Below are 26,863 nucleotides of genomic sequence, written 5' to 3' on the forward strand. Positions count from 1 at the left end.
TCGTCTCTCTCATCCAGCTGGTCACATGAGCTTTCTAATGCCCTCTTTCTCATTCTGATGGATGTCTCCTGTGGCTGATTTCCTCCGACCAGGAGGCTCCAGCAGCTTAACATCTGCTGCATTTCTGCGTCTCCAGACCCTCTCTATTATTCTTTGATATCTTGTTTTCTCCTAATGCACTACATCATTCTCCGTCAGCTTACAGCGTTACAGCATCCTCTGTGGAATATCATCAGCGACCGGAATTCTTGTAACTAAATAAACTACAGATGTCCATTTCAGAATAAGAGTGAATGTATTTGTTGATGTTTTAATTAGGGCTCCTCTTGATAATCTGTTACCAAAATAAATAGTGTGATTTAGTAAAGCCATTGTTCGTTTCAGTCCCCTCTCTGTCCTCCAGCAGCCTGCGTCTAGAGTCATTTACATAAAGTTTGTGTGATTAAGGCACTTCCTCTGGCTGCAGTTGTGTGCTGAGTGATGTGTCGACGAATCAGACTTGCTGTCGGATTCGGAGAGGAAGCCTGAAGATGCTATTGCTATTGGTCCAGGGGAGAACATTTGTGTTTTTGTTTCCCTAAAAGTCATTTTAGGTATCAACAGAGGTGTCAAAAGTATTCACATTCATTACTCAGGTAGAAGTATAGATACTAGAGTTTAAAAATACTCCTGTAGAAGTATCAACTCAAGTTTTTTACTGAAGTAAAAGTATAAAAGTAAAAGTAATGTAAGGGGGAAAAAAGCCATTAAGGACAAAAGCCATTGAAAATTGAATGCATCTTAGTATAATGCAAATATATTACAGAACCATATATGTGTACTATTGAGAATGAACATGTGTTTCAGAGAGCAGGAGATATGATGACTAGTTGCCTATAAGTATTGTAATGGTGCAAAAAGTCAAACTTCAGAGGCATGTTATCATTTATCCTAACCTTTATTGGAATGTACATCCAAGTTTAGTTGCAGGAATCTGAGGGAACGGATGTAAGAACAAAACTGGACAAGAACATCTGAAACAACCACAACCACATTCACTCTATCCGGATGGAGCAATTTAACTGGATAGTTTTTTTTTAAAGGCCGAAATGAAATAGAGTAACGAGGCTTTTTTTTTAAATGTAAGGAGTAAAAGTAAAAAGACGTCTGAAAAATAATGACTCCAGTGAAGTATAGATAACCAAAATTTCTACTTAAGTAAGGTAACAAAGTATTTGTACTTTGTTACTTGACACGTCTGGGTATCAAAGACACAGTGTCAAACTTATTACATCGAATCTTATCAAACACGATGTGTTTAACACTGAAGTCAAGCTGAAAACCTGAAAACTGCAATGTTTTTAATACACTACAGAAAATACCAGTGCTGCAATTAACAATTATTTGGTGACAGTTGTTTATCACGACTTCCACAGGCAACTCAACATCCCAACCACCACCATCCACAATCTGGTGATACCCAACTTTTTTTTTTTCCTCTCGTTTCCCCTCCCCTGTTTTTTTTTTTCTAGTCTATTATTTTTAGCCTCTTGTCTTCCTACACAGCACCGAGGGGGCAGCCGAGCGAATGTTGCCGCCCATCCGCAGCTCCAGATGACATTGAGAGGGGGAGAGGGGGAGAGGTTCAGGCCTCCTAATTGTCCGGGAGCTAATAATAAACTCTGCAGCCAAACCCATTTAACATGGCATGTTGGTGGAGGAAAAGGCAAAATCCCATGAGGATGCACAGTCGTGTCGTGTCTGCTCTTCTCCACTCAAGTGTGTCTTTGGTCTCCGGGGAACATTAACTGAGAGGGTAAAGTAAATATGAAATGCATATGAATTATAATAAAGAAGTAAATGACTCCAAACTGAGACATACCACGACGCTATACATGCTTGTTTTTGTATTGAACTGATGACGGTTCCCCGACAGCAGACCTGTAGCTTGTGATTATCTTCAGATGAACCTCAAGACGAGCCTTCTCACACACACACACACACACACACACACACACACACACAAACACACACACACACACACAAACACACACACACAAACACACATGCGTGCAGCTTTCAGAGTCACTCATCTGTAAGAGTAGTATAAGCGAACCGACAGCTGAGCTTCAAAGAAAAGAGACCATCTTTATTTATTTATCTATCTCTTTATCAAGTTTAAGATCCATTTGAAGCCTTGAAAACCAATTATAAGAAAGAAACTAACTTTTCTTTTTTCTCCACCAAAGAAATACAAAAGTCCAGGGGCCAGAGCCCAAAATTTCACTTGTCAGTACCACTCAAGGTGACCAAACTTGTTTATAATTTTTTAAAAGATCCATGTCTATAGATGATATTTTGGTATGATAACCTTCCTGAGTGGCAGCTGGATCATAGTTATCAGCTCATGAAGTTACTCAGCCCCTTCAGAAATTACATTTTAGATGCTGGTGCATATCCTGGTTTAGACTCATGTACAGGATATCTGTCAATGTTTCACAATATTGTCTTTGGTACCATTTTAAAGGGGACCTTTTAAGCATTCATTCAAGCTAAGATGTGATACATTTCCTAAATCCTTATGGTCCTGTGAGTATTCCAGTTTTTGTATTTTGTGTCTCTGTTGTTCCTAGATGACACAGGGATAAAAGATAGTATATTATTTAGGCGAAAATTGTGTAAAAATGTATCTTGTTTATAGTTTAAAGAGATGCAGTGACCTCTATGTTGGTCAGAAAGATTCACATCTTAGCTTGAATGAATGCTTCAAATGATACCAAAGACAATATTGTGAAACATTGACAGATATCCTGTACATGAGTCTAAACCAGGATATTCACCAGCATCTAAAATTTAATTTTCTGAACTTCATGAGCTGATAACTATGATCCAGCTGCCACTCAGGAAGGGTTATCATACCAAAATATCATCTACAGACATGGATATTTTCAAAACTTATAAGCAAGTTTGGTCACCTTGAGTGGTGCTGATATCTGGCCTGGCCCATGGACTAGTTAGGTGGAACCAAATAAGCTGAGTTGGTCTCAGCGTGATCTGCATGTTTCTGTTCTTCTTATATTCTTTTAATAGAGAAGCAGCAATTAACTTAAATGTAGTTGCAAGAGGGGTCATTTTACACGCCTTGTTGTGCCAAACTAACAAACAATATATTGCATCCTGCTGTCGCTCTTTTCTTCTGCTCTAAACCACTCCCTCTCCAACCTGCTTTCACTGAGCTGCTCGTTGCAGAACAGCCAGTTGTTGATGGTGTTGTAACAGCAATATTTCCTGAAGGACCTTCTGTGATTAACTCAGGCTTTTGAACATGAGTCGTTTGAAGGTCGGATCATCCGAGGGAGCTCTGCGTCCAGCTGTGATTTGTTGCGCCTCTTATCAGTCAGCAGATGACGTAAGCGTTTCAGTGTGTTGAGTCACGGTTAACCCGCCAGTTTTACACTTGGCACACTCTCCCTGCTTGTTTTGCTTTTTAACCGGCTTGCCATTGATAGACTAAACAAGACTGACAAACAACTTAATAACGATTGAAACTTTGAGTGAAGTCAAATGTCATTGATGTGGAGAACAATCCCACAATAAATGACAATGTTTTATGTAAATATCAAGGGATCTACCAAAGTCTCTGTGACAGATTGGTGGATGTGTATTGTGTGTTAGATTCTTTGAACCCGGTCGGACTGATCTTGTTTAAAGGGATAAACATCAGAAGAAAAAGTCTTGCAAAATGGTGCAAAGTTAATAGTATAAATCAATAAAGTATATTTTTATTCATATTATGAATCATAATTGTTGTAAGTTTAGGTAATTTTAATTAGTAATACTGTAAGTTTGACTTATTGATTTGTACTCCTTATTTTTTCGTTTTACTGGTGTCGACAGTCATGACTTTTTACCCGACTTGTATAGTTTTATTCTTCTAATATTCATAACACTTATTTTCAGTTTTTGCTACTTTTTCACTGACATGACATGCCTCTGGCATTTGTACTGTGGATGTGTGTGAACTCAGGTGGTAAACCTCACAATATCTGTCGATTTTGGGGTTTTTTCATGTTTGTATTTGACTGAGTTGCCTTTATAAAGTATTCTGATTATCAAATGTATAATTTGGGTGTTTAAACACAAAAATAGCTAGAATCCTGCTGCAACTGAAATATTGCAAGCCTTTTATTATTTCAATATTGCTGATTATGGTTTACAGTTTAAGATTCAGATTCCCAGAATATTCTAATTTTTTGAGATAGGATATTTGAGTTTTCTTAGGCTGTAAGCCATGATCAGCAATACTAAAATAATAAAAGGCTTGCAATATTTTCAGTTGATTTGTAATGAATCCAGAATGTATGACATGTTTGCATTACAGAAAATAAAGGACTTTATCACAATATTCTAATTTTCTGAGACAGTCCTGTATTGCTTTTGTTAGTTATTCATAGTGAAGCAGCTTCATGGAGCAAGTGAAAGCACCAAAGTCACATTGTTACATGATAAAGTGGGTCATGTTGGGCGAAAGTGTTGGATGGAGCTGTGCGCACACTCTACAAATACTCACAAGTAACCCTTCTAACGTTATTTCCATGAATCTATATTATGTATACGGTGTTGCATAAAACAGGCCCGCTTCCCTGTACCTCCTGCCTGACCCCATCTCCAGCCACCTCTTCATTTAACCCTCCATTGCTCTCGTGCTAGAGAAGTGGATTTTGCCCTTTTCTTGCTCATTGCTCCCCTGACTTTGCAGAACAACATGGCTGGAGCGATGCTGCTGCTTCTGCTGCTTCTGCTGCTGCTGCTGAGGGGAGAGAAAGCACCTCGGGCTAAAGAGCAGCAAAACAAACTCACTCTTACATAACAGCTCTGCTGCTGGATTACAAAGTGGACGAGATCAGATACCCAGCAGAAATGAGCAAGAGGAAAAACAAGTTTACACCAAAAAGTTCCAACATGATTCATTGATTGCTTTAATGCTCTGCTACTACAAAGCATTGACTGAAGCGTCTCAGGGGACTTCTTCTCACTGCCGGAAGACAACCAAATCCCTGTGTAAAGCAGGAATTAAATGAAATGCCCTTTTTGTGAATCATTATCCAATGCACGTTAAGAATTTGAAGCTGCATTTCTTATAACAAGACGGTAATCTTTTCCTCAACCTAACCAAGCAATTTCAGAGTCTGACCAGGGAATTAGGTTGCATACAATTACAAATAAATGCTTGTAAATCAAATAACCACTGACATATCAAGTGGTGATGGAAAAAATAAAGAAACAACTACAGGAAGTGAAGAAAACAATGACACCAATCTCTGATGTTGTCCTTAACCTTACCTAGCATTTTAACTCTCTCAGTGGTTGTGTTGGAATCACTGATTTTACTAAAAAAAAAATCTAATAAAAACAAATCAGGATCAAAATCGTGTATTTTATCATTCTAAGTTCTGAAACACTTTGTCTCCTCCTCTCCCACTTCTTAATTAAAACTGTGTCAAGGAAATCATCCAGAATGACACTTAAGTGTTCACCATCAACATCTAATATTGCTCCAGCTTCTGGACTGTCATTGCTGTTACCTCTGAGTGTTATATTAAAATATATATATATATATATATTGCTGCGGCCCATGTGTCCAAGCAGTCACACCAAACGGACACCTCGACCATATCAGGATGTCTGTCTTTTGACAAAATAGCAGCATTTGACATCTTCTAAATGAAATTTTGACTGGCTTATCAAAAATGGGGAATTCATCTTTTCACCAACCAGGAAGCCGTTTAGCTAGACTCAGGAACAGTTATAACAGAATGATTGCAACCATTCAATGATGCAAAAAAAAAAGTAAGCAAACATGTTTTGGAGATGTTTTATATCTCTATAATTAATGTCCAACCCTGCAGAAAGCAGTTGTCTCGCTGCACCACCCTCCTGTGTCCACTACTATATAGTACGTGGTGCTGTAAACTGACTTTTGTTCTGCTTTCTGGCTATGCTATAATAATAAAATATCCCAAAAATAGGACTTGCTATTTTGTTGTCCATTAAGGCAACTGAAATCTCCATTAATAAGTAATATAAACTAGTATGCTGATGGATTTAGCTTCAGTGTCATTTGAGAGTCATTTCAACATCAAGTGAATGACATGGTCATGTTTCATATTTTAATACAGTCATTCCCCATGTGAAGAAGGGGGTTAATTAACTTCAGCATAACAGCTAGGAGTTCAAACTGAAATAATGCAACACCAAAGGTCAAACAGAAATCAAATCAAAGCCATTTTATTGCCATAATAGAAAATCTATCACGCATTAGTAGTCCATTAAGATGGGCTCTTATTAAACTGATGGAAAGTACAATTAATGTGGATCACTTTCCAATTATAAGTGCATATAATGCATGCATTAATGTAGTACAGCATTTACTATTTGATGCACTCCAAAACTGTTTACCAATGTATCTAATTTATACAGTACATTTGTCAAACTGAGTATATTTTATGCTAGAAATTAGTCTGGGGGAAAATAGGACAAGACTGATTCTTCTGCTGACAAATAAATGTCCCTAACCAGCTGTGTACCCACATGAACTAATCTTTTGTCTGTGAAGATCTGGCCTGCAAGCACGCTTGCTTTTTTGCTTTTCATTTGCAGACAATCTATTCAGATTCAAAATGAGTACCGGGCTTTCTGCAGATAGGATATACAGGCATGACGGAGGACGAGATGGCAATTTCAGCTGCTCCATCAATTTTTCAGTGCTGTTTTGAAAAACACTTGTAATAGAAGAGCCCTCGTCTGTGCCACAGAGAGAGATTAACTTCATTCTCTCTTTAAGGATGAGATAATTAGGATTATGAGAAGAGGGTTTTTAGGCCAGTGCAACAGATGATGAATCACTCCTATAGAAAACGTGTACAGTAAACTCCTTTAATCTAATAGATTGCTCATCTTAGATTTGATCTTTTATAGTGGTGAGATGTGCGGTCACTTTAACCTCGTCTCCTAAGGGCTCTTGAACGACAAGCCAACATCAAGTACCAGCCGTGACAAAGAGCCTGCTGCTCTGGCTTATCATGTTACCAGCGTCTGGGCGAGAAAGCAGCACTTGAACGCACCACAAAGACTACCAGTTAGGATGTACGCTCAAGACGCGAAAGATTACATAATGTTGCAGCGTGTAATGGAGCAAGCCCAGTTCCAGTGAAGATGTTAAACCGTGAATACAAACAGAATGCAATGATTGAGATGGATGCTGTATGTGGTTTAGTATTGTCTTGCTGAACTATGCAAGGCCTTCCCTGAAAGAGATGCTGTTTGGATGGCAGAGTGTGTTGCTCTAAAACTATGGAGCTAGAACAGTCTCATAATTCACAAATGCACAGACCGATTTGCAAATACACACACCGTTTCACACGTGCACAGAACAATTCACACGTGCGTAGGACAAGATATACAAATGTATTTTTGATGCACACACAAATATAACCTGATTTACAAATGTTTTTTTGTCTGTGAGCTGCGCTGGATTTGTGTGTGAGTTTTGAGACTCCCTTGACGTGACTAGATCCACAAATAGGTTTTTTTTTAACAGGGAAGTACTACGTACTTTTCAGCATCAATGGTGAATTTCCAGATGTGTAGAGGCATAATTGCAACCCCACACTACCAGAGATGCAGGTTTTTGAGCTATGTGCTGATAACAAGCTAGATGTTCCCTCTCTGTACTTCCCAGGACACGGTTTCCATGGTTTCAAAAGGAATTTCCCGTTTTGATTCACCTGACCACGCGACAGTTTTCCATTTTACCTCAGACCATTTAAATGAGCTGTGGCCCCGTGAATACAGCGACATTTCTGGATCATGTTAACATTCTGCTTTTTCTTATGGAGGCATTTGTGGATTGCACCATGATCTCTGGAATTGTTGCTTAATATATGCAATAATATCCAGTAGATAACTGTTTTTAATGCAATTCTATCTGAGAGCCCAAAGATCACCTCAGCCTTGCTCCTGCGCACAGAGATTCCTCCTAATTCTCTCATTCTTTTGATGATATCATACGTTGCAGATCATTGGCTCTTCACAATTTTACATTAAAGGAGCATGAGGCAGGATTGAGGCAGGATTTATGAAAAAAATTAGTATATGTTTTAAGTTTTCTAGTAATAATGTCAGATGAAGCGTTCCAAACCAAAAAGAATGAGCCCTCTAGTGTATCTCTCCTTTGCCTTGAACAGGCTGTGTGCTGCAAAATGTGCTGCAATTCGGACTCCGAATTTCCCGCGCTGGGCGGCGGATGTGACGTCACATGACGCTGCATGCACGTTCTCCCCGTTCTCCCGTGCCGGCTTCACTGTTGGCTGCAGTACCCCCGGCGGCCGTCGTGGCGAAGGTGGCGCTAGAGAGTCTCATTTCTTAAAAGGAGCCTCATGCTCCTTTAAGAAGCATTTTGCTGAAATTGTTCCAAAATATTTTGAGACAAATTGGTGAAGCTCTATCCATCTTTACATCGTAGAGGCTCTGCCTCTTAAATGCTTATTTTATACCCAGTCATGTCACTGACCTGTTGCCAAATGCCCCTCCAGTTGATTTTGATTTGTGCCAATTACTTTTTCATTCTTTTGTTGCCCCAGTTCCAACCTTTTTTGAGATGTTTTACTGCCATCCAATTTCAAATGAGCCATTTTCTTATTTCTATTCTTCACGAAATGGCAAAATGTCCCAGTTTCAACATCTGTTTGTTTATGTTCCGTTGGGGAACAAATGTAGGTTTATGAGATTTGCAGATTATTACATTCAGTACACAGTGTCCCAACTTCATTAGAATTTGAGTTTTTTTTATATTCAATGGGGAAAGTAAATTCATAATTCAAGGTCGAATCATTGACTGTGTTTACATGCACTCAATAACCCTTTTAAAACCCGAATATTGGCAATAACCCGAATTTGCACGGCCATGTAAACACCAATAACCCCTTTGAATAACCCGAATTTGCTCATATTTGGGTTTTTAAAAACCCGAATATGACCCCTGGGTTACTCCTTTTAAAACCCGAATATTCGGTCATGTAAACGCCAAACGGAATATCCCCATCAAACGGAACATGAATTTGTTTTCTGGGCATGCTCTGTTCGCAAGGAATCCTGGTCTTTTGAGTCCAGGAAGTTCTTCTAAACATGTAGAAACGCAAGACCACGCCACACTTTTGGAGTGAGGAGGAGACTAATCACTTCATAAATGTAATGAAGGATATGAACATTGTGGCATTTGTAGACGGTAGAAAGTACGGGGATAGCGAGATTTACAAGAAGGTGAGTGAAAAGTTGCGCAAAGCAGCATTTGAAGCAGCATTTGTTTTTAATTCGGATACAGGAAGAAGAAGTGGAAATTACGCTAATTGCGTCATCACGTTCTTCACGCGTCGCTGATTTGATCGGGATATCCCGAATGATTCATTACCATGTACAGTATACAGGGATAACCCTGTTTGCTCACGCATGTAAACGGAATATTCCGAATGTTTCAGTAACCGGAATATTAGCAATAACCCGAATTTTGACTGCATGTAAATGTAGTCAGTGTGTTATTTTTTTATCCAACAGAAGTGTAGCACATGTTCTACACATGGACCATATAGGACAGACATATCCAACCACTATGGCTAAAAAACAAGCCCACATTATTACCCCTCCACCAACATGCTTGGCAGTTAATTTGAAGTATTCTGAAATGCTGTGTTTGGTCCAAATGTTGTACTGTGCATTGTGGCCAAACGGGTATGACATGACCCTGGGGAGAACTTGCCGGCATATCCTCTCTTGGTAGCTATCTTGAATATTTTACACTTGTGAATGATCTTCAATGATTCAATGATTGTGAAAATGCTCCTACATCCATTCCTAGATAAGATTAGGGAAAAACTGAAGGAAGGACCTCAACAAATACTTCTCTAGAATCATTGCTCATATATTTCCTCTATGGCATTGTGTTAATTTAGACCCGAATGCTTCAGACCTGGAAACAAAGGAGACTTCTAGTTTTATTAAGGAGCTCACATTTACCAACAATAATTTAATCGGGCAGCCGCTGTAGTCTTTGTTTGATAATAACAAGTTCAGACTGGAAGCTCCCTTATATGAGGACTAGTGATGTGGAAGTTTAGTGTTGGTGCAGGTTCTCAGTCGTCTAAGTCATGGAGATACTGAATGTTTGAATATCGAGAGACCATGTGGTGGAGTCAGAGAAGGGGGGGTGTTGTTCTAGCAGCAAATGTCAGTATTAAAATCTGGCAGACATCAGTGCTGCACAGTGTGATATTTGCAGAGCATGGAGCGCTGCCAGTCCTACTTCCCAGTGTCAGAGCGTTTGTGTTGAGGTTTTCGGAGCGCTCTGGGGGAATCTGGGAAGCAGCCATCAAACCAGAGCCCTGTTAGAGGAGTAATAAATTCTCTGGATTATTACAGGGAGTTCCTCCACTGTGTACGTAACTGCTTCACTCCATGAGGCTTCTGGGTTAAGAGGAAGTGAAAAAGATGGACAGGTTCCACCTTACATGCAGAGTTGTGTTTTATCTCAGCCTGAACATGCATGTGTGTGTTAGTGTGTAATGACTGTGGGAGCCACTGCGTGGAGAGCTGTAACCAGCTTTGACATCCCCTCCTATTAGTGCACAGTTCACAACTGAATCTTTTATGACTCCTACTGATGAGTCAGTGCTTCACTTTATAGCCAACCAGTTCACATGTAAGAGTTATACATCAGTACTTATAGAAAACAGTTTTCAAACATTCCAAACTGAACACATGCAGTGAAATGTACCAGAGCATTTCACAAAAATAAAGTGGGATGCTTTATAGAAAAAACATACATACATAAATATATGTATACATACATATATATATATATTTATTTCTATACATATGTTTGGACAATCAGAGCAATCCGAAAAATAATTTATGCATAAAAGGGGTTTCCAGAGAGGTTGAGTAAAGATGCTTAAGAGTTCATTAGGTATATCAATCTAAGATGTAACATGTCTCCAAAAAAAAGGAAAATATTTTAGGATTTATCATCTTGAGTACATCTTTTCATTAAAATAACCAGAGAATCTGAAGAAATCCCTGTATGCTTGTGACAGAATTGAAAACCAGCGTTGAGTAGATCTTTGGGGTTTTCCAGTAGCGGGGAAATCACTGCATCAGTTTTTTTTTTTTTGTTTTTTTTTTTTTTTTTGTTTTTTTTTTTTGTTTAGTAAATCAAAAGGTTAAAAATCTTGTTTGTAGTCCAGAAGAAAACCAGCATCTGGGATGGCTTGGGGTGCATTAGTGTTTATACCACTGAAACCACAGTTAATGCTGATCAATAGTTAATGCCATCCCCAACATCTTTTTCAGTAATTGCTTATTGCTGCAAGATAATAGCAAACTAGAATCGACATTTATCACATCACTGTGCAACCAGTTCTAATCTGACTCAGCCTCTAACTGCTGCTCAACCCCTGCCATCACCCACACAGCACCCTCTCCAGTTTAGACAATCCAATTCTCTCACATACTCATTAGGATTCTCTCAAAGTGCACTCACCAAGTCCTTGGACGTGCCCAGTCTCTTCAGCCCGTCCAGGGGCAGGAGGTCAGCGGAGTCCTTGTGTGAGAACTGGGTGGCCTGTTTCAGGCGCCTCTGCTGGTGCAGGATGGCTTTATCCCGGATGGCTAGCTCACCTTTCTTCCCCTCACTCATGGTCTCAGACTGTAAAGCAGTCTGCTCTGAAGCCGTGCGTTGATGCACGGAGATGTATCCTCTTAGCAGCAGCAGCAGCAGCAGAAGAGTGGATGTCCGTGTGCAGGGAAGATGAGAAACCCTCAGAACAGCAGCTGTGTGAGGCAGCTGTTTAGTTCTTCTTTTAGGTTTCTCACAGCAGAATGCACCTGCAGATGTTCTCTATGAAATGCTCGCTCTTCCCGCAGGGCTCCCACTCTGCTCGCATGTATGTGAGCTATTGTCCTCTCTTGTTTGCTCCTGTGATGTAGACCCGCATCCTCCTCACTGAGCTCGCTCCGGTCTCTGACAGAGGCTGTGGGGAAGGTGTGACTGAGTCTGTGTGAGCGTGTTTTCTCCCCTCCCCTCAGTGCTGTCTGTCCTTGGATCCCTCTGTCCCTCTGTTTTCTCTTTCTCCCCTCTGAGCCCTCCTCTTTTTGTCACACACATGTTCAGCTCATGAAACAACACATTCTTTTATGATGTTGATTAGAGAAGGAAGACCATTCTTTGTGCTGCAGATCAGACTCTGATCATCTTCAAAAACACTGAACCCGTGTAGCTACAGCATGTTTTTAAAAGTCACTCAGCCTGTACGTTTTTTTTTTAAGGCTGACACAGTTTGCAGTATTAAAGTCCTGGCAGCCCGCTGTGGAGGTGTGAGGGAGATCACTGTGATCTGACCTCACACAGAGGATCAATCTGGACCACTGATGGCAACTATTGATTTCCTCTGGCCCCCCATTGACTCTGAATGCAGGAATCCAATTTCTTCCATCCATGCTCCCCACCAAAAGCTATAAATACCACATCCATCTTTGTTCGTGACCTCCACTAGATGACACATTTTTTTATCTGTCAGAGATGTTGTAGCCTACAGGTGCGCAGGGTTTCACGACGTGCTATTAAGTCCTCAATTTTAATCCGATAGCACTTAATTAAGGGTTCCTTTTAGAGCATGCATGCTCACAGCAAAGTTAAGGGTGCTTTTCAAAATATATAATATATTTATCTGAAGAGGGAGTCCTTGTAGAGGTGAAGTGGAAAACACTGAGTGGCTGCAGAGACCGAGAATTTTTTGAAAGTATGCACTGCCCCCTGCTGGTTGCTTGTTTTATTTATTTGTATTTTTTTGCCTCATTAGTATTCAAATTCTGTCAAACTGTGAATTCATATTTAATTTTATAGAGAAAGAATGGCCTTGTAAATAAGAAAATATGAATAAGTATGACTGTGCATACAAGCTGACCATCTAATATGTGCGTAACATCTGTAAGACTGTATCCAACACATGCCAGGGTGCACGCAAGCAGCATTTGTAAAATAGCTTTAATTATATTCCACTCCTTTGCAGGTATTATTGTAAATAAAAACGAATTCATTATTCAAGCAAACACTAAATAGGTGATAAATGTTTAAAAAGCTTTGAGAACCTGATTCAGTTTGAACAATTTTATTGTTGTCTATGCTAATTAAGGAGTGCTGATGCAAAAGCATCGACCACTCTTATTACTATTCTTCATATTTAATATCTCATATTTCATCAACTTGCTAAGGGACGACAGATTAAAATGATCTTGTCAGGATAAATGTAACATACAGTACAGACCAAAAGTTTGGACACACATTCTCATTCAAACAAATGGGGAAGTGTGTCCAAACTTTTGTTTTGTACTGTATCTAGTTGAACCTTTGAGTAGTAAATGTAAATATAGGGTATGCAAATTATTTTTATTTTTTTTTATTTTGGGGGAGGGGGTCTTATTTTAATGGGAATAACAGTGTAGCTACATACATACAGCAGAGGTCCACAGGCATACAGATGTTCATAGAAAACATCCCAGAGTACAAAGGTGGATTTCCTATAAAGTAGGTTCAATGCCAGTTTTTATTTCGAAAGAGTTGGCTTTAGAAACATTAAAGCCGACTCCAGCTGGAGTTACAAAGATGATTATCAGTCGAATTGTCAACCTTTATGTCTTAATATCTCATATGTGATCAACCTGCTGGCGACTACAAATTAAAATGACCTGACTTTTAGTAGCAGCATGTTGGAGTTGCTCCATCTTATTGTGTCCATCTTCATATCTGCTTGAGATTTATTTTCTGAGCTTGTATCTGTTTGAACTATGATATTTGCATGTTTCCATGCCTGTTTGGATGCTGATATCCCAAGAGATTCCTATTAGTGATTTTAGCACTATTTAATATTTGTTATGATGCGTAGCCATGGCAACGATAAGTAGTTTGCACGTAGAAGCAGCAGCAGTTTTCCAAAGGGATTTGGTTGGGATATGAGATATCAGCATTTGGTAATTCAGCCAGATGTTTATTGATTTGATCTGGAATATGATCATGAAAAAAATCAGTGAAAGATTTTACTGACAGTTTAACCCGTAGTGGATAACCTGCTCCATGGTTTGAGTTCAGTGTAAGATTTCATGTTGTTAATCCAGGTTAAAAGTCACCTTTGTGTAACTGGAAATCCTGGTTTTGGATTTGACAGACCTCGCTAAACCATTTAATGTTCATGTTTCTAAGGAATGAACGGAGCAGATGGAGCTACAGAGGGAATTTTTACAGTGTTAAGATTTAACATCAGAGATTATACATGTCTGAAACTGTTTGCCCTCATGGTTAATGATACGTTTCCGACTGAAAATGAGACTTCAGGTGCTGTGGGGTAAGTCAAAAACACAAGAAACCAAAGCAGAATCTTCATCATCTTTACTGTCACGACCCTACAGTATATTTCCAAACAGCTAAACAAAGAAGTAAACAGAGAGATGGTAAAATCCACCAAACCAAACAGCATGAGTAAGTACTGTGTTTACTCAACACTCAAAAGTTTCAAGGGTAAATTACTTTGAGGTTCATTTCTCATTAATGCAAACTTCCACAGTTTATCTTTCCATGAGAAAAACAAAAAGTACCTCGGTTAGAAATAAAAGAATCTTCATTAGCAGAACAAAATGTAAAACAGCAGTTTTGGTCACTTGCTGGCAATGTGATGAAGTGTTGCATTTGGTGCTCTTTTTTTTTAAATTAAATTTTAATTTTCTTTTAACGGAGGCTGCAGAAGGCACGTGTGCATCGCTCAGTTCATGGAACTGAGTTTTAAGGCATTGCTTAGCGTGTCTGCTAAATGAAAACTGAGCAAGTGTTCAAAGCACAAACAAACATCACAAAAACTTTCAGGGAGTTTCCACATCCCATTAAACTGGCAGTGTAAAACCAAAGCCATCCCCATAAGTCCCTGCTCCCCACAGTACATAAAGACCTTTGCAAAGGTTGTGGTGATTTACAGATAAACATGTGCGCCGGTGCCATAGCTGGAGTGTAAACATCAGGAATGTTGTCGGGCTTTGTAGGCATGCTGATACTTGGCTCGTGTTTGTGCTGTTTAAGTTTATAACGTTAGCGTGTTTCTCTTAACCCAGAAAAACACTTAAGACTCGATGCTCCTCTGATGGAGTTTCAAGAAACCTCAAACACTTCTTCAACCTTCTGGGTGCAGAAACCTACAGTCTGCTCCACGCAAGTATGACAGGATTACAAATAATAATCAATAGTTTTTTCTTTCATTTCTTTAAATTAACTAGATGGTTAAGACTCTCAGTATTCTGGAAATATCATGGAATGAGCAGTGGAGGTTCTGAATGACTTATACAGGACTGTCTCAGAAAATTAGAATATTGTGATAAAGTTCTTTATTTTCTGTAATGCAATTAAAAAAAACAAAAAATGTCATACATTCTGGATTCATTACAAATCAACTGAAATATTGCAAGCCTTTTATTATTTTAATATTGCTGATTATGGTTTACAGTTTAAGATTAAGATTCCCAGAATATTCAAATTTTTTGAGATAGGATATTTGAGTTTTCTTAAGCTGTAAAACATGATCAGCAATATTAAAATAATAAAAGGCTTGCAATATTTCAGTTGATTTGTAATGAATCCAGAATTTATGACATTTTTGTTTTTGTAATTGCATTACAGAAAAATCACAATATTCTAATTTTCTGAGACAGTCCTGTATGTTAAAGGCACGAACCGAGGCTTGCTGTTATGATGTAGCCGCGGACCACAGGGCTTTCACACTTGTCATTATAGCTCAGCACTATGTAATATGTACCGGTAGTGTTTTTGTTTTGAGGCGTGGAGGTCATGAAGCATTCAACCTGGCGAACCAGACATGTTTCATGCTAAATAACACCACGCAGCCCCATTTAGAGCAGCAACAAGCAGGCCGCACAGCAATCTTCCTTTTGTACGTGTTCAAGTCCGTCCCCACCACCTGTCAATCATAGCATATTGGGGAGGTAAAGCGACGAGAGCAGCATGTTCTGTCCCAGAGCCGGGAAGCGCCTGAAGGCCTCCCAGGCGTCGGAGAAGATGTTGTACTTGAGGAAGACGCGGTGCTCCAGGCTGGAGGGCGGGCTCACGTCCCGGCTCATGATGTAGATGCCGTCGTTGTGCAGCGTGCACGTTAGGTTCAGGCCCGACTTGGACGTGTTCTCCTTCAGCTGGATCCAGTCCCCCGTGGTGACGTTGTAGGACTGCACCATCAGCACGTCCTCCGTGTGGCTGGGGCGGCGCCGGTGCAGGCCCGGCCCCAGCTCGTGGGTGTAGCCGCCCACCAGGTAGATGGTGTCCTCCACCGACAGCATCTGCTGCTTGCGGATGTGAGCCGGGCACGACTTGTACACTGTCCAGGTGTCGGAGGTGGGGCAGTAGCAGAGCACGTTGGTGTTCCTGTCTGCCAGTCACAGAGAAAAAATAATGATTTTACAAGTGACTGAAGAACTTTTTATTAATAATCTTAACCCTTGTGCTGTCTTCGGGTCAAAATGACCTAATTCTCTCTCTCTCCTTCCTTCCTTCCTTCCTCCCTTCCTCCCTTCCTCCCTTCCTTCTTTTCTCCCTTCCTTCCTTCCTTCCTTCCTTCCTTCCTTCCTTCCTTCCTTCCTTCCTTATTTTTTCCCTTCCTTCCTTCTTTCCTCCTGCTCTCTCCTTCCTTCTTCCCTTCCTTCTTTATTTTTTCCCTTCCTTCCTTCTTTCCTCCTGCTCTCTCCTTCCTTCTTCCCTTCCTTCTTTCCTCCTGCTCTCTCCTTCCTTCTTCCCTTCCTTCTTTTCTCCCTCCCTTCTTTTCTCCCTTCCTTCCTTCCTTCCTTCCTTCCTTATTTTTTCCCTTCCTTCCTTCTTTCCTCCTGCTCTCTCCTTCCTTCATTCCATCCTTCTTTTCTCCCTTCCTTCCTTCCTTCCTTCCTTCCTTCCTTCTTTTTTCCCTTCGTTCCTTCTTTCCTCCTGCTCTCTCCTTCCTTCCTTCCATCCTTCTTTTCTCCCTTCCTTCTTTCCTTCCTTCCTTCCTTTTTCCATTCTTTCCTCCCTTACTTCTTTTCTCCCTTCCTTCCTTCCTTCCTTCCTTCCTTCCTTCCTTCCTTCCTTCCTTCCTTCCTTCCTTCCTTCCTTCCTTCCTTCCTTCCTTCCTTCCTTCCATCCATCCTTCCTTCTTTCCTCCTGCTCTCTCCTTTCTTCTTCCCTTCCTCTTTTCTCCCTTCCTTCCTTCCTTCCTTCCTTCCTTCCTTCCTTCTTTTCTCCCATCCATCCATCCATCCATCCATCCATCCATCCATCCATCCATCCTTCCTTTTTCCCTTCCTTCCTTGTTTCCTTCTTTTCTCCCTTTCCTTCCTTCCTTCCTTCCTTCCTTCCTTCCTTCCTTCCTTCCTTCCTTCCTTCCTTCCTTCCTTCCTTCCTTCCTTCCTTCCTTCCTTCCTTCCTTCCTTCCTTCCTTCCTTCCTTCCTTTCTCCCTTCCTCCCTTCTTTCTTTCCTTCTTTTCATTCTTCCTTTCTTCCTTCTTTCCTCCCTTCTTCTCTTTTTCCTTCCTTGACCCGAAGACAGCACAAGGGTTAAAATGTGTTTTTGCATGACTAAATGTGTAACCTTAAAGAAAAAATGTGCATACTGTATATCCCATTAAAAGTGTACATTCAGATTCAGATTCAGATGACTTTATTAATCCCCTTGGGAGGTTCCCTCAGGGAAATAGACATCTCCATCTCACACACACAGCACTGTCATATACAAATCAAACACCCCAAAAGCCAAACATCCTTATAAAGATAAAAAGATACAAATTTTAAAAATAAAGATAAAAATAGAAATAAAAAGGTAGAAACAAAAATAAAAAAAAAAAACAATTTAAATGCAGTGCTATAAAAAGAATTATATGAATAGAAAAAGTGTTGTGTGATGTACGTACCCCTTGCAGTATATCCACCCATGACGTAAATCATCCCCTGGCACTCGCAGGCTGAGAACTCAGCCAGTGGATCAGGCATGGAGGACACGCATGTCCACCAGTCCTGCTCCGGGCTGTAACACTCCACCGTGCCCAGACACTGGCCTCCCACCGCATACAGCTTCCCTTGCACTGCCAGCAGCTTGAAGTTGGACCTGGATGGATGGGCACAGAGAGGTGAAACATGATGGAAACAACGCTAAGCTGACCCTCGAGTGGAAAAGTCCTGCGTTACCTCTTCTGGTTGAGCGGAGCCACGTGGTTCCACTCATTCCTGCAGGGGTTGTAGCAGTGCACCGCAGAGATCTCCTGGCTCGTCATCCTATACCCGCCTGCGATGAACAGGTAGTTATCCAGGACAGCCGATCCATATCCTCTGACATTAATCATATCTGGAGGGAGGTTGTTTGCCAGCGGCTTCCAGTGCTGCTCCAGCTCTCCGTACCTCAGCATAGACCAGGGCTCGTCCTGACCCGGCACATCCACGGACAGGCAGGTGAAGTCTCCGATGGCTACCAGGGTGGCAGTGCCTTTCATGCGCATCTCCTTGACTTGGTGCTTCACAGCAGACGGCAGACTGCTGAACTCCACCCGCCTCAGCATGGGGTGGTAGTAGCAGCTCATGTACTTCAGACAAGCAACACGCAGATCATGAGTCCCGTACACTTCAGAGAGACTGTACAGCTCCACGCAGTTGTCCTGCCGGATCTCTGACGTCAGGACTTTGACGATGGAGGTCACCTGCAAAACAGAAGGCATGCTCATCGGCACCCCACTCCAGGTTAAGTCCTCCCCCATCAGAAGTTGTTTCAAATAAAAGAAAATAAACACAATCTCAGGGGAATATGCAATTTTAAAAAACAGCATGTACGAACAAACATCAAAACCCATTGTGTATCAGTGAAGGGAGTTAATCTGTTGAACAACTGCAAAGATGAAATGAAATCATGCAAATCACTAAGTAAGTTTAAACAAATCTTTAAAATCAATACTCTTTATGGATACAAAACGGAAATGGACACATGAACTGACAGCCAGTGACCAAAGTGCCTTGCTCATCTGAACCACTTTTTCTTTTCTTTCATGCTTTTCTTTTAGAAGTTCTGTGAAATGAAGACATGGTAAAAACAGAACATTAGAAGGGGTAGGACTAGAAAAGTTTTTTGAAACTTCATCCTACACCCTTTCAAACAGGAAATATTTATCTACATATAGATTTGTCTCTTTAATTTGCTTTGTTTTGCTTATGTTTTTTTTTTTTTTTTCTCGGTATATACATTTTATGTATTCTGATTATTTTTTTGTTTTTGTTTTAACCTGTTTGAATAAATAATTAAATGAAATGAAAATGAAATTAAATCACATTCTTCACCTTTTCTGGCCAGGATATCCTACTGTCAACTGTCATCACCAACCTGGGTGTTAGAATGCACCCCCACCTCAACTATGAGGCCCACATCAAACACCTCTGTCAAACATCCTTCTTCCACCTCAAAAACATAGCCAAACTCCGCCCATCCTGTCCCTGAAGGATGCTTAAAAAATTGTTCCACACCTTCGTCTCCTCCAGGCTCGATTACTGCAATGCACTTCTCATCAGGATCCCAAGCAAGAGCCTTCAAAAGCTCCAATACATACAGAACAGTGCTGCTAGGATCCTGATGAGAGTGCGCAAATTCCCATCCTCCACTCACTACACTGGCTCCCCATCTCCTCCCGGACAGAATACAAATCTCCCTGTTAACCTAACAATGCGTCCATGGCAACGCACCCCCTTACCTCAAGGAGCTGATCCATCCTCAGCCCCCCACCCGCACCTGTTCAACAAACAAGAACAACCTCCTCAAACCCACCAAGACTAAACTGGTCACTATGGGAGACCGGGCCTTCTGCTCCGTTGGCCCTAAACTGTGGAACGCCCTCCCCACCCACCTGAGAGAACCACAGTCAATTGACTCTTTCAAGAGCAGACTTAAGACCCATCTTTTCAGTAAAGCATACGCCAGCTATGATCTATGATTTGCCATTGATTTTTATGACTTTTTTACGTTTTTGTGATAATACTGCTGCTTTGCTAGAATTAAGGGGATTCTGTCTAAACAAGACATGGAAAAACGTATTCATGCATTTATTTTCAGTAGATTGGATTATTGCAATGGCATCTTTACAGGCCTTAACAAGAAATCTATCAGGCAGCTGCAGCTGATCCAGAAGCTGCCGCCAGAGTCCTTAAAACACCAGGAAACTGGACCATATTACACCGGTCATGAAATCACTACACTGGCTTCCAGTGAGTCAAAGGATAGAGTTTAAAATCTTACTGCTGGTTTACAAAGACCTGAATGGTCTTGGACTAAAATACATGCTTGATCTGTTAGTTCCTATGAAGCTCCCAGACCCCTGAGGTTCATCTGGATCTGGTTTGTTGTGGTTCCCAAGAACCAGAACCAAGCAAGGTGAGGCAGCGTTCAGTTATTCTGCTCCTCACCGGTGGAACAAACTTCCTGTAGACCTGAGGTCTGCTACAACTGTCAGATCCTTTAAATCAGGCCTAAAAACAATACTGTTTACTGAAGCGTACTCTTAAATTAAATACTTACCTGCTGTACTCTACTGCCCTCACTTTTAACAACTTGTGCTTTTTATTATTTTACTTCTTTTCTTATCATTTTATTCATAATTTTTTTTCATTTTATTTGTTATTTACTGTCTAATTATGTCTTGCCACTTTTAATGTTGATGTAAAGCACTTTGAATTACCTTGTGTGGAATTGTGCTATATAAATAAACTTGCCTTGCCTTTGTGTTGATTTTCTTGCCTTGAATGCTGTAGCACTTTGATATTTAGTTAGTTAATTAGTTAATATTTATTTCGGTCAATCACAAACAAAAATCAACAAACAAGATAACACAGGTTTTTCCCTGGTTAACATTGTGATTATTTGACCGAAAAGGTCTGGGCTTGAAGCATAAAGCTTATCTTGCCCACCTTTTAACTGAATAGAATATACAAAAAGAACAAAATGAAGTATCATAAGTCTACACAAAATAATAATAATAATAATAATAATAATAGTAACAATAATAATAATAATAATAATAATAATAATAATAATAATAATAATAATAATAATAATAACAATAATAATAACAATAATGATAATGATTATAATAATAATAATAATAATAATAATAGTAATAATAGCGATAATAATAATAATGATAGCTCTGAAAACAGAAAGTGAAAAGATGCTAAGGAAACAAAACCAATTTAAATTGTCATTTTATCTCATGCATGTGTACATTCTTCTTTGTTTGCTTATTGAAAAAAAAAAAGCCAGTGAGGCATGTTTTTCATCGTTATGATTTATATTACAGATTTGATTTGTACTGTATTTATTATGATTATTATTTAACTATTGTTCTTTGGTTTAAATTATATATATATATATATATATATATATATACATATTTTTTTTTGAGCATGTTCGAAATAAAGTTTTTCATTCATTCATTCATTCATTGTGTTTCTATATATGTGTCCATTACCTTTGCTTTGAATAATATCTTGTATGCCTTTATTGAATTTGCTAGTTTAAGGTCGTTATCTAATGAGTTCCACAGTTTTACTCCTAAAACAGATAAACATCTGCCCTGATTCACTGAATGAAAAGTGCATTATAAATTAAATTCATTATAATTATTATTACCTGCAGGAAAGAGGCTGCCTCTATCAGATCCTCCAGAGTGTCGTTGACCACCTGCACCTTGGAGGTGTTGATGAACTCAAGCACCAGCTCCAGCCCCGGGACGCTGAGCCCCTGCAGCTGCACCGAGTCCTCCGTGGACTCCCTCATGCCGGAGCTGTACAGAGCACGGAAGTAGTCGCTCTTCTCGATCAGCTTCCTCTTATTCACCTGGTACGTCTTGTCATCCATGACGATGGCGATGATCTGGTCAGATGACATGCTGTAGGTCCTCTGCTGCTTTTTAGTAGTTGTTGTGATGCTTTCACCGGCCAGGGAGCTGCGTGGCCGGTCTATATAAGGTCATGTTGAGCCCGCACATCACCGTGCTGGAGCTGGTTGCACAAGCTGCGATATACATGGAAAACAGTCCTTTCCTCGGGTTGGCATTCTTCCACATCCGGGTAAAAAGGTGACTCTAGTTAGCAAAGACTTACGCTACATGTTGCATTTAAGTTCTGACCCTGACACCAACAATTTCGACTTTATTTCACCAAACTTCAGTGTGGTGATGCAGAGCTGCCCACTGTTTTGGTCCTGAGCTTACGTCATGGCCAGGTTTCTTCTTCGTGAGTGTTTTGGGTGTCGAGCCTTTTCAGCTGCTGCCGCCTAGGGGTAGTTTGGCATAATGACACGCTTTAATTTTAATGTTATTGTATTTTTTTTAGATATATTTATTGAGGCCAATAAGAAAGAAAAATAAGATTTACAATAACAATATAAATATTTATATTTATATTGTTTATATACTTATATGTATAATTATGTAATACTAGGCATGTTTACGGAGTATTTATATAGATTATATTTATATGGATATTGTGTAGATATAATAATAGCAATAATGTAAATCCATAGTGTTATAAAGGGGTAGGAACTAGGAAAAAGTGTATACTTCCTATTCCTTTTTTTTCGAACATATGTTAATATGAAGATGTAAATGTTTATCTTTTTATTATTATTTTTACTTTAATTTTATATACATGTTCGAAATAAAAAATTAATTAATTAATTAATTCATTCATTCATTCAATATCAATATTTCCCCCTTTTTTGACTTTTCATAACAGTAATTAAACAAAAATAAATAAATAATAATAAAAAGGAAAAATAAATAAATAAATAAATAAGTAAATAAATAAATACAACAACACACCACTCTCCCCTTCCCTCCCTCATATGGTCATTACATTACATCATTCAAAATCATTTAGCTTCTTTTCACATATGCATATCAATACTGGAGCAAATGAATAATAAAGTAGATAATCAAGTCCTGCAAAAACACATTCATTAATGCAGTAGATGATTCAGATCATTAGCTAGTCCAATAAAGGCAAAAAATCCAAAAAGCGTCCCCAAATAAGGTCAAAGTCTCTAGGTTTTTTTCTAACGGAATACAGTATTTTTTCTGGAGTGCTATATGATACAAGTTCATTGATCCACTGTTTGGGTGCTGGGGGTTTTTCTGATTTGCCTTAGTGCCTGCAAGCAGAATAAAGCACTTTTTATGATAAGTCATATTTAGTGAATTAATATGCCCCAGTATCCAGACTTTGGGATCAAAAATATAGAATTTTAAAATATCAGAGAGTATTTTGACCACGCATTTCCAGAAAGCATCTATAATCAGAGTTTTATTTTGTTTTTATTAGCGTGATTATAGTAGTGCACCAGTATTACTACAGTAAATATAGGTAAAAGAGCCTCATTATAACAACCGAATAAAACTGAATTTAATCGCAGATCATGGCTCAGCAAAAGGAAATTGTAGAATAAGTTATTGTAGGAAAACCTTAAAATCTACAACTGAAATTCATATGAAAATGAATTGAAAAGTTGTAAATGTAGCAGTGAGAAGGAGAATTGTGGTTAAAATCCCTTGTCAACACAGTGAATCCAGTGTGTTGCCAGTGACTGAGCTGATGATGTAATATGCACCTTCAGCAGGTTACCAAAAAAAGAAGGGCTGTAGGTAGACATGTTGGAATGAAACTCACATCAAGCAATTCAAAGGTCAAGATAGAGCACCTTGCCAAACATAGTTAGGATGACAATGTCTGGTGAAAACAATCTCTTTCTTTACTTTTAGAGATGCAAATGCAGTCTCTTTCTGCTTTTGTTGTCTGAAATCCACAAAGAAAAGTGGTGAGATACAGAATATTGCTCCCAGTATTCATGTTGTGGTCTCATCCAGCTTGTCCGTTTCATTTGCCAGGAATCTTTTACATTTCCCATTACTAGGAAGAAAAGAAATGGTTTCAAATTCATCCTTCTTGCTCTCTGCTCTGTTCGCGATGACACAAGTGTCACACTGCCTTTAAATGTCCTAGAAAGTTCCTACCACATATAGTCTGTATTATGCATCCCGTATTTTTTCTTCCAGTAGAAATGGCTCTGAGTTCTGTTGGGTTTAAGTAGAAACATTTAGCATTGCATATTGACACATTTTTTTCTTTTTATACAATATTCCCTATCGTTTTGGAGGATTAGGATTCAAAACAACCTTCATATTCACTGTGTAATATAGTACTACAAGGAAATTAATTTAAGGATTTTGTTTTTGTATTTTCCTTCAAATGAACTGCATGCTTCATCCCTCCTTTATCCTTCCTTCATCCCAACTTCAACCCTCCACAACACTTCTGTTACAGTAAAGGGTTGTTGTTTTGCTACATTACCCATTTTGTCTTTAGATTCAGTTCAAGGACAGATATTTTGACATTTCCCTGAAAAATTTGCTAATATATTTTGCTCGTTTGGTGATCCAGAGAGAGAGCAGGCACAAACCATAATACCACTATCACAATGTTTCATAGATGCGATAAGGTTCTTAATGTAGTGTCTTTCTTTCAACAAACATAACACTTCTCACTTACACAGTTTTATTTTTGTCCACATTATCTTTAACAGTCAAACACTTGTCCAGGCCACTTATGATAGGCCTACTGTTGTTCTCCTGCTGGTGGGATCAATAACACAAACTAACAACCTTAAATCTTGGACTAAACTCTTGCTCCATTTAGACTCCTCGGGGCTAAAATAAGCTGAGCAGCTCTGATTTCCCTCTCCAGATAAAGTTTATCTTAAATGGTGAGTCAGTCTGAGTGCTTATTGGTGTTAACGTAGAAAAGTTACCGACCAATAAGTCGACTAGGACAGGAAGCGTTGTCTTCAAAATAAAAGCACAATGCTTCTCTGACAAGATTCATGTAAAATTGGTCCTCTAGTTTCCAGGTCAGCCTCCATAACTTTCAGATTGATCAGGTAACATGTTTATCTTTTTTATAGATAATAAACGAGTTATTTTCTCATGAATCGTATTCATTGATAGATTTTGATTTATATTTTTACAGACTAAAAGATCTGTGGATTTTTTTATATATTTTTTTAAAACCTCTCACTTTTACATTCGTACTTATAACTTTATTTGTGTTTCTCATTGTTCTCCAATATGCTTTTTGGATATACGTTTGTTGAACTGACTCTCCGTGTACAGAGGCTATAGTCCTTGTGCAACCAGCCCAGCCCGTGCTGTGGCCCTTTGCTGCGTGTCTTCCTCCCAAACTCTCTGTGCCCCATCCTTATCCTTGTCAGGCAACTTTCAATAAAGGACACCAGAGCCAAAGCACCAAATAGCTGCGTTCTAGTTTGAGGCCAAACTGGAATTAACAAAAATTAGAGTTCCTCAATTGACCACTAGCGGATGGCTCCATTGCCTTTCCATTGCAAATGTTTGCCAGCTATCCTGCAGCTTCTCCAGCCTGGAGCTGAAAGAGTTGAAAGAGCGTTGAAAGATCTGGTTTTGTTGACAATGAATATGTTCCTGGTGTATCCGGCTTTCTGGGTCTGTTTGCATCATAGCTCCATGCATTCTGTGGTAAAAGAGGCTTTTAAACCCACTTTTCAGAAAACCTGTGGTTGACGTGACAGAGGGTTTGTCCAGTAATTTTACAGTTGTTGCTTAAGCCACTAATCTTAAAATAAATAAATTAAAATTGTGAAAACTGCAATGCAGTATCAATGTTAATCTAACGGCATGAAGTAGCCAACAAGTTTGTGATAAACATGTTGATGATTAATGCAAAAGAAATTATAAGACACTATTAAAACAAAGGTGTTTAATACGGAAAAGTATTAGGGCCAGGCAGGAGAAAAATAAAAATAATATTTTAGAGGAGGAAGATTTTTTTTTCATTATGCACTTCGGGAAAAAAGTCGAAATGTTGAGAAAAAAGGTCGAAATGTCGAGAAAAAAGTGAAAAAGTCGAGATTAATGTTGAAGTAGAATTTCGAGAAAAAAGTCGAAATGTTGAGAAAAAAGTCAAAAATTTGTGAATAAAGTCAAAATGTTGAGAAAAAAGTCGAAATGTCGAGAAAAAAGTCGAGATTTTAAGAAAAAAGTCGAAATGTCGAGAAAAAAGTCGAGATTAATGTTGAGAATATTTTTTAGGTATAATTTTGGGGAATCTAGCGGCATGAAGTAGCCAACACGTTTGTGATAAACATGAATTAAAATGTTGATGATTAATGCAAAAGAAATTATAAGACACTATTAAAACAAAGGTGTTTCATATGGAAGAGTATTAGGGCCAGGCAGGAGAGAAATAAAAATATTTTAGAGGAAGATTTTTTTTTCATTATGGACTTCGAGAAAAAAGTCGAAATGTCGAGAAAAAAGTCGAAATGTTGAGAAAAAAGTCAAAAAGTCGTGAATAAAGTCGAGATATTGAAAAAAAGTCGAAATGTTGAGAAAAAAGTTGAGATTTTAAGAAAAAAGTCGAAATGTCGAGAAAAAAGTTGAGATTAATGTTGAAGTATAATATCGAGAAAAAAGTAGAAATGTTGAGAAAAAAGTCGAGATTTTAAGAAAAAAGTCGAAATGTCGAGAAAAAAGTCGAGATTAATGTTGAAGTATAATTTCGAGAAAAAAGTCGAAATGTCGAGAAAAAAAGTTGAAATGTCGAGAAAAAAGTCGAGATTCATTTTGAAGTACAATTTAGAGAAAAAAGTCGAAATGTCGAGAATATTTTTTAAGTATAATTTCGAGAAAAAAGTTGAAA

General features: G+C 39.0%; 2 protein-coding genes across 3 annotated transcripts in view; both read right to left on the reverse strand.

Moving 5' to 3' along the window:
* The window catches only part of nrip2 (nuclear receptor interacting protein 2), a 37,925-nt gene extending 25,801 nt beyond the window's left edge, over window positions 1-12,124 (reverse strand). The window contains exon 1 of the mRNA XM_061714703.1: window positions 11,573-12,124. Coding sequence (XP_061570687.1) covers window positions 11,573-11,728 — 156 coding nt within the window. The 5' untranslated portion in view covers window positions 11,729-12,124. The remainder of the gene's footprint in view (window positions 1-11,572) is intronic.
* A 3,554-nt stretch (window positions 12,125-15,678) lies between these two features.
* klhl42 (kelch-like family, member 42) lies at window positions 15,679-22,338 on the reverse strand. Of its 2 annotated transcripts, none has more exons than XM_061714445.1 (4): window positions 21,765-22,338; window positions 18,290-18,681; window positions 18,016-18,209; window positions 15,679-16,508 (listed from the first exon to the last, which is right to left on the reverse strand). In XM_061714445.1, exons 1-4 carry the CDS (start codon window positions 22,020-22,022, stop codon window positions 16,054-16,056), a joined length of 1,299 nt encoding a protein of 432 aa, XP_061570429.1. In that variant the 5' UTR covers window positions 22,023-22,338; the 3' UTR covers window positions 15,679-16,053. The 2 variants fall into 2 exon arrangements, with proteins under 2 accessions (XP_061570429.1, XP_061570427.1); XM_061714443.1 differs by having other exon boundaries at window positions 18,290-18,795.
* Between the last annotated feature and the right edge of the window lie 4,525 nt (window positions 22,339-26,863).

This window comes from Cololabis saira, chromosome 23 (genome assembly GCF_033807715.1).
Source record: "Cololabis saira isolate AMF1-May2022 chromosome 23, fColSai1.1, whole genome shotgun sequence".
In the NCBI taxonomy this organism is placed as follows: domain Eukaryota; kingdom Metazoa; phylum Chordata; class Actinopteri; order Beloniformes; family Belonidae; genus Cololabis; species Cololabis saira.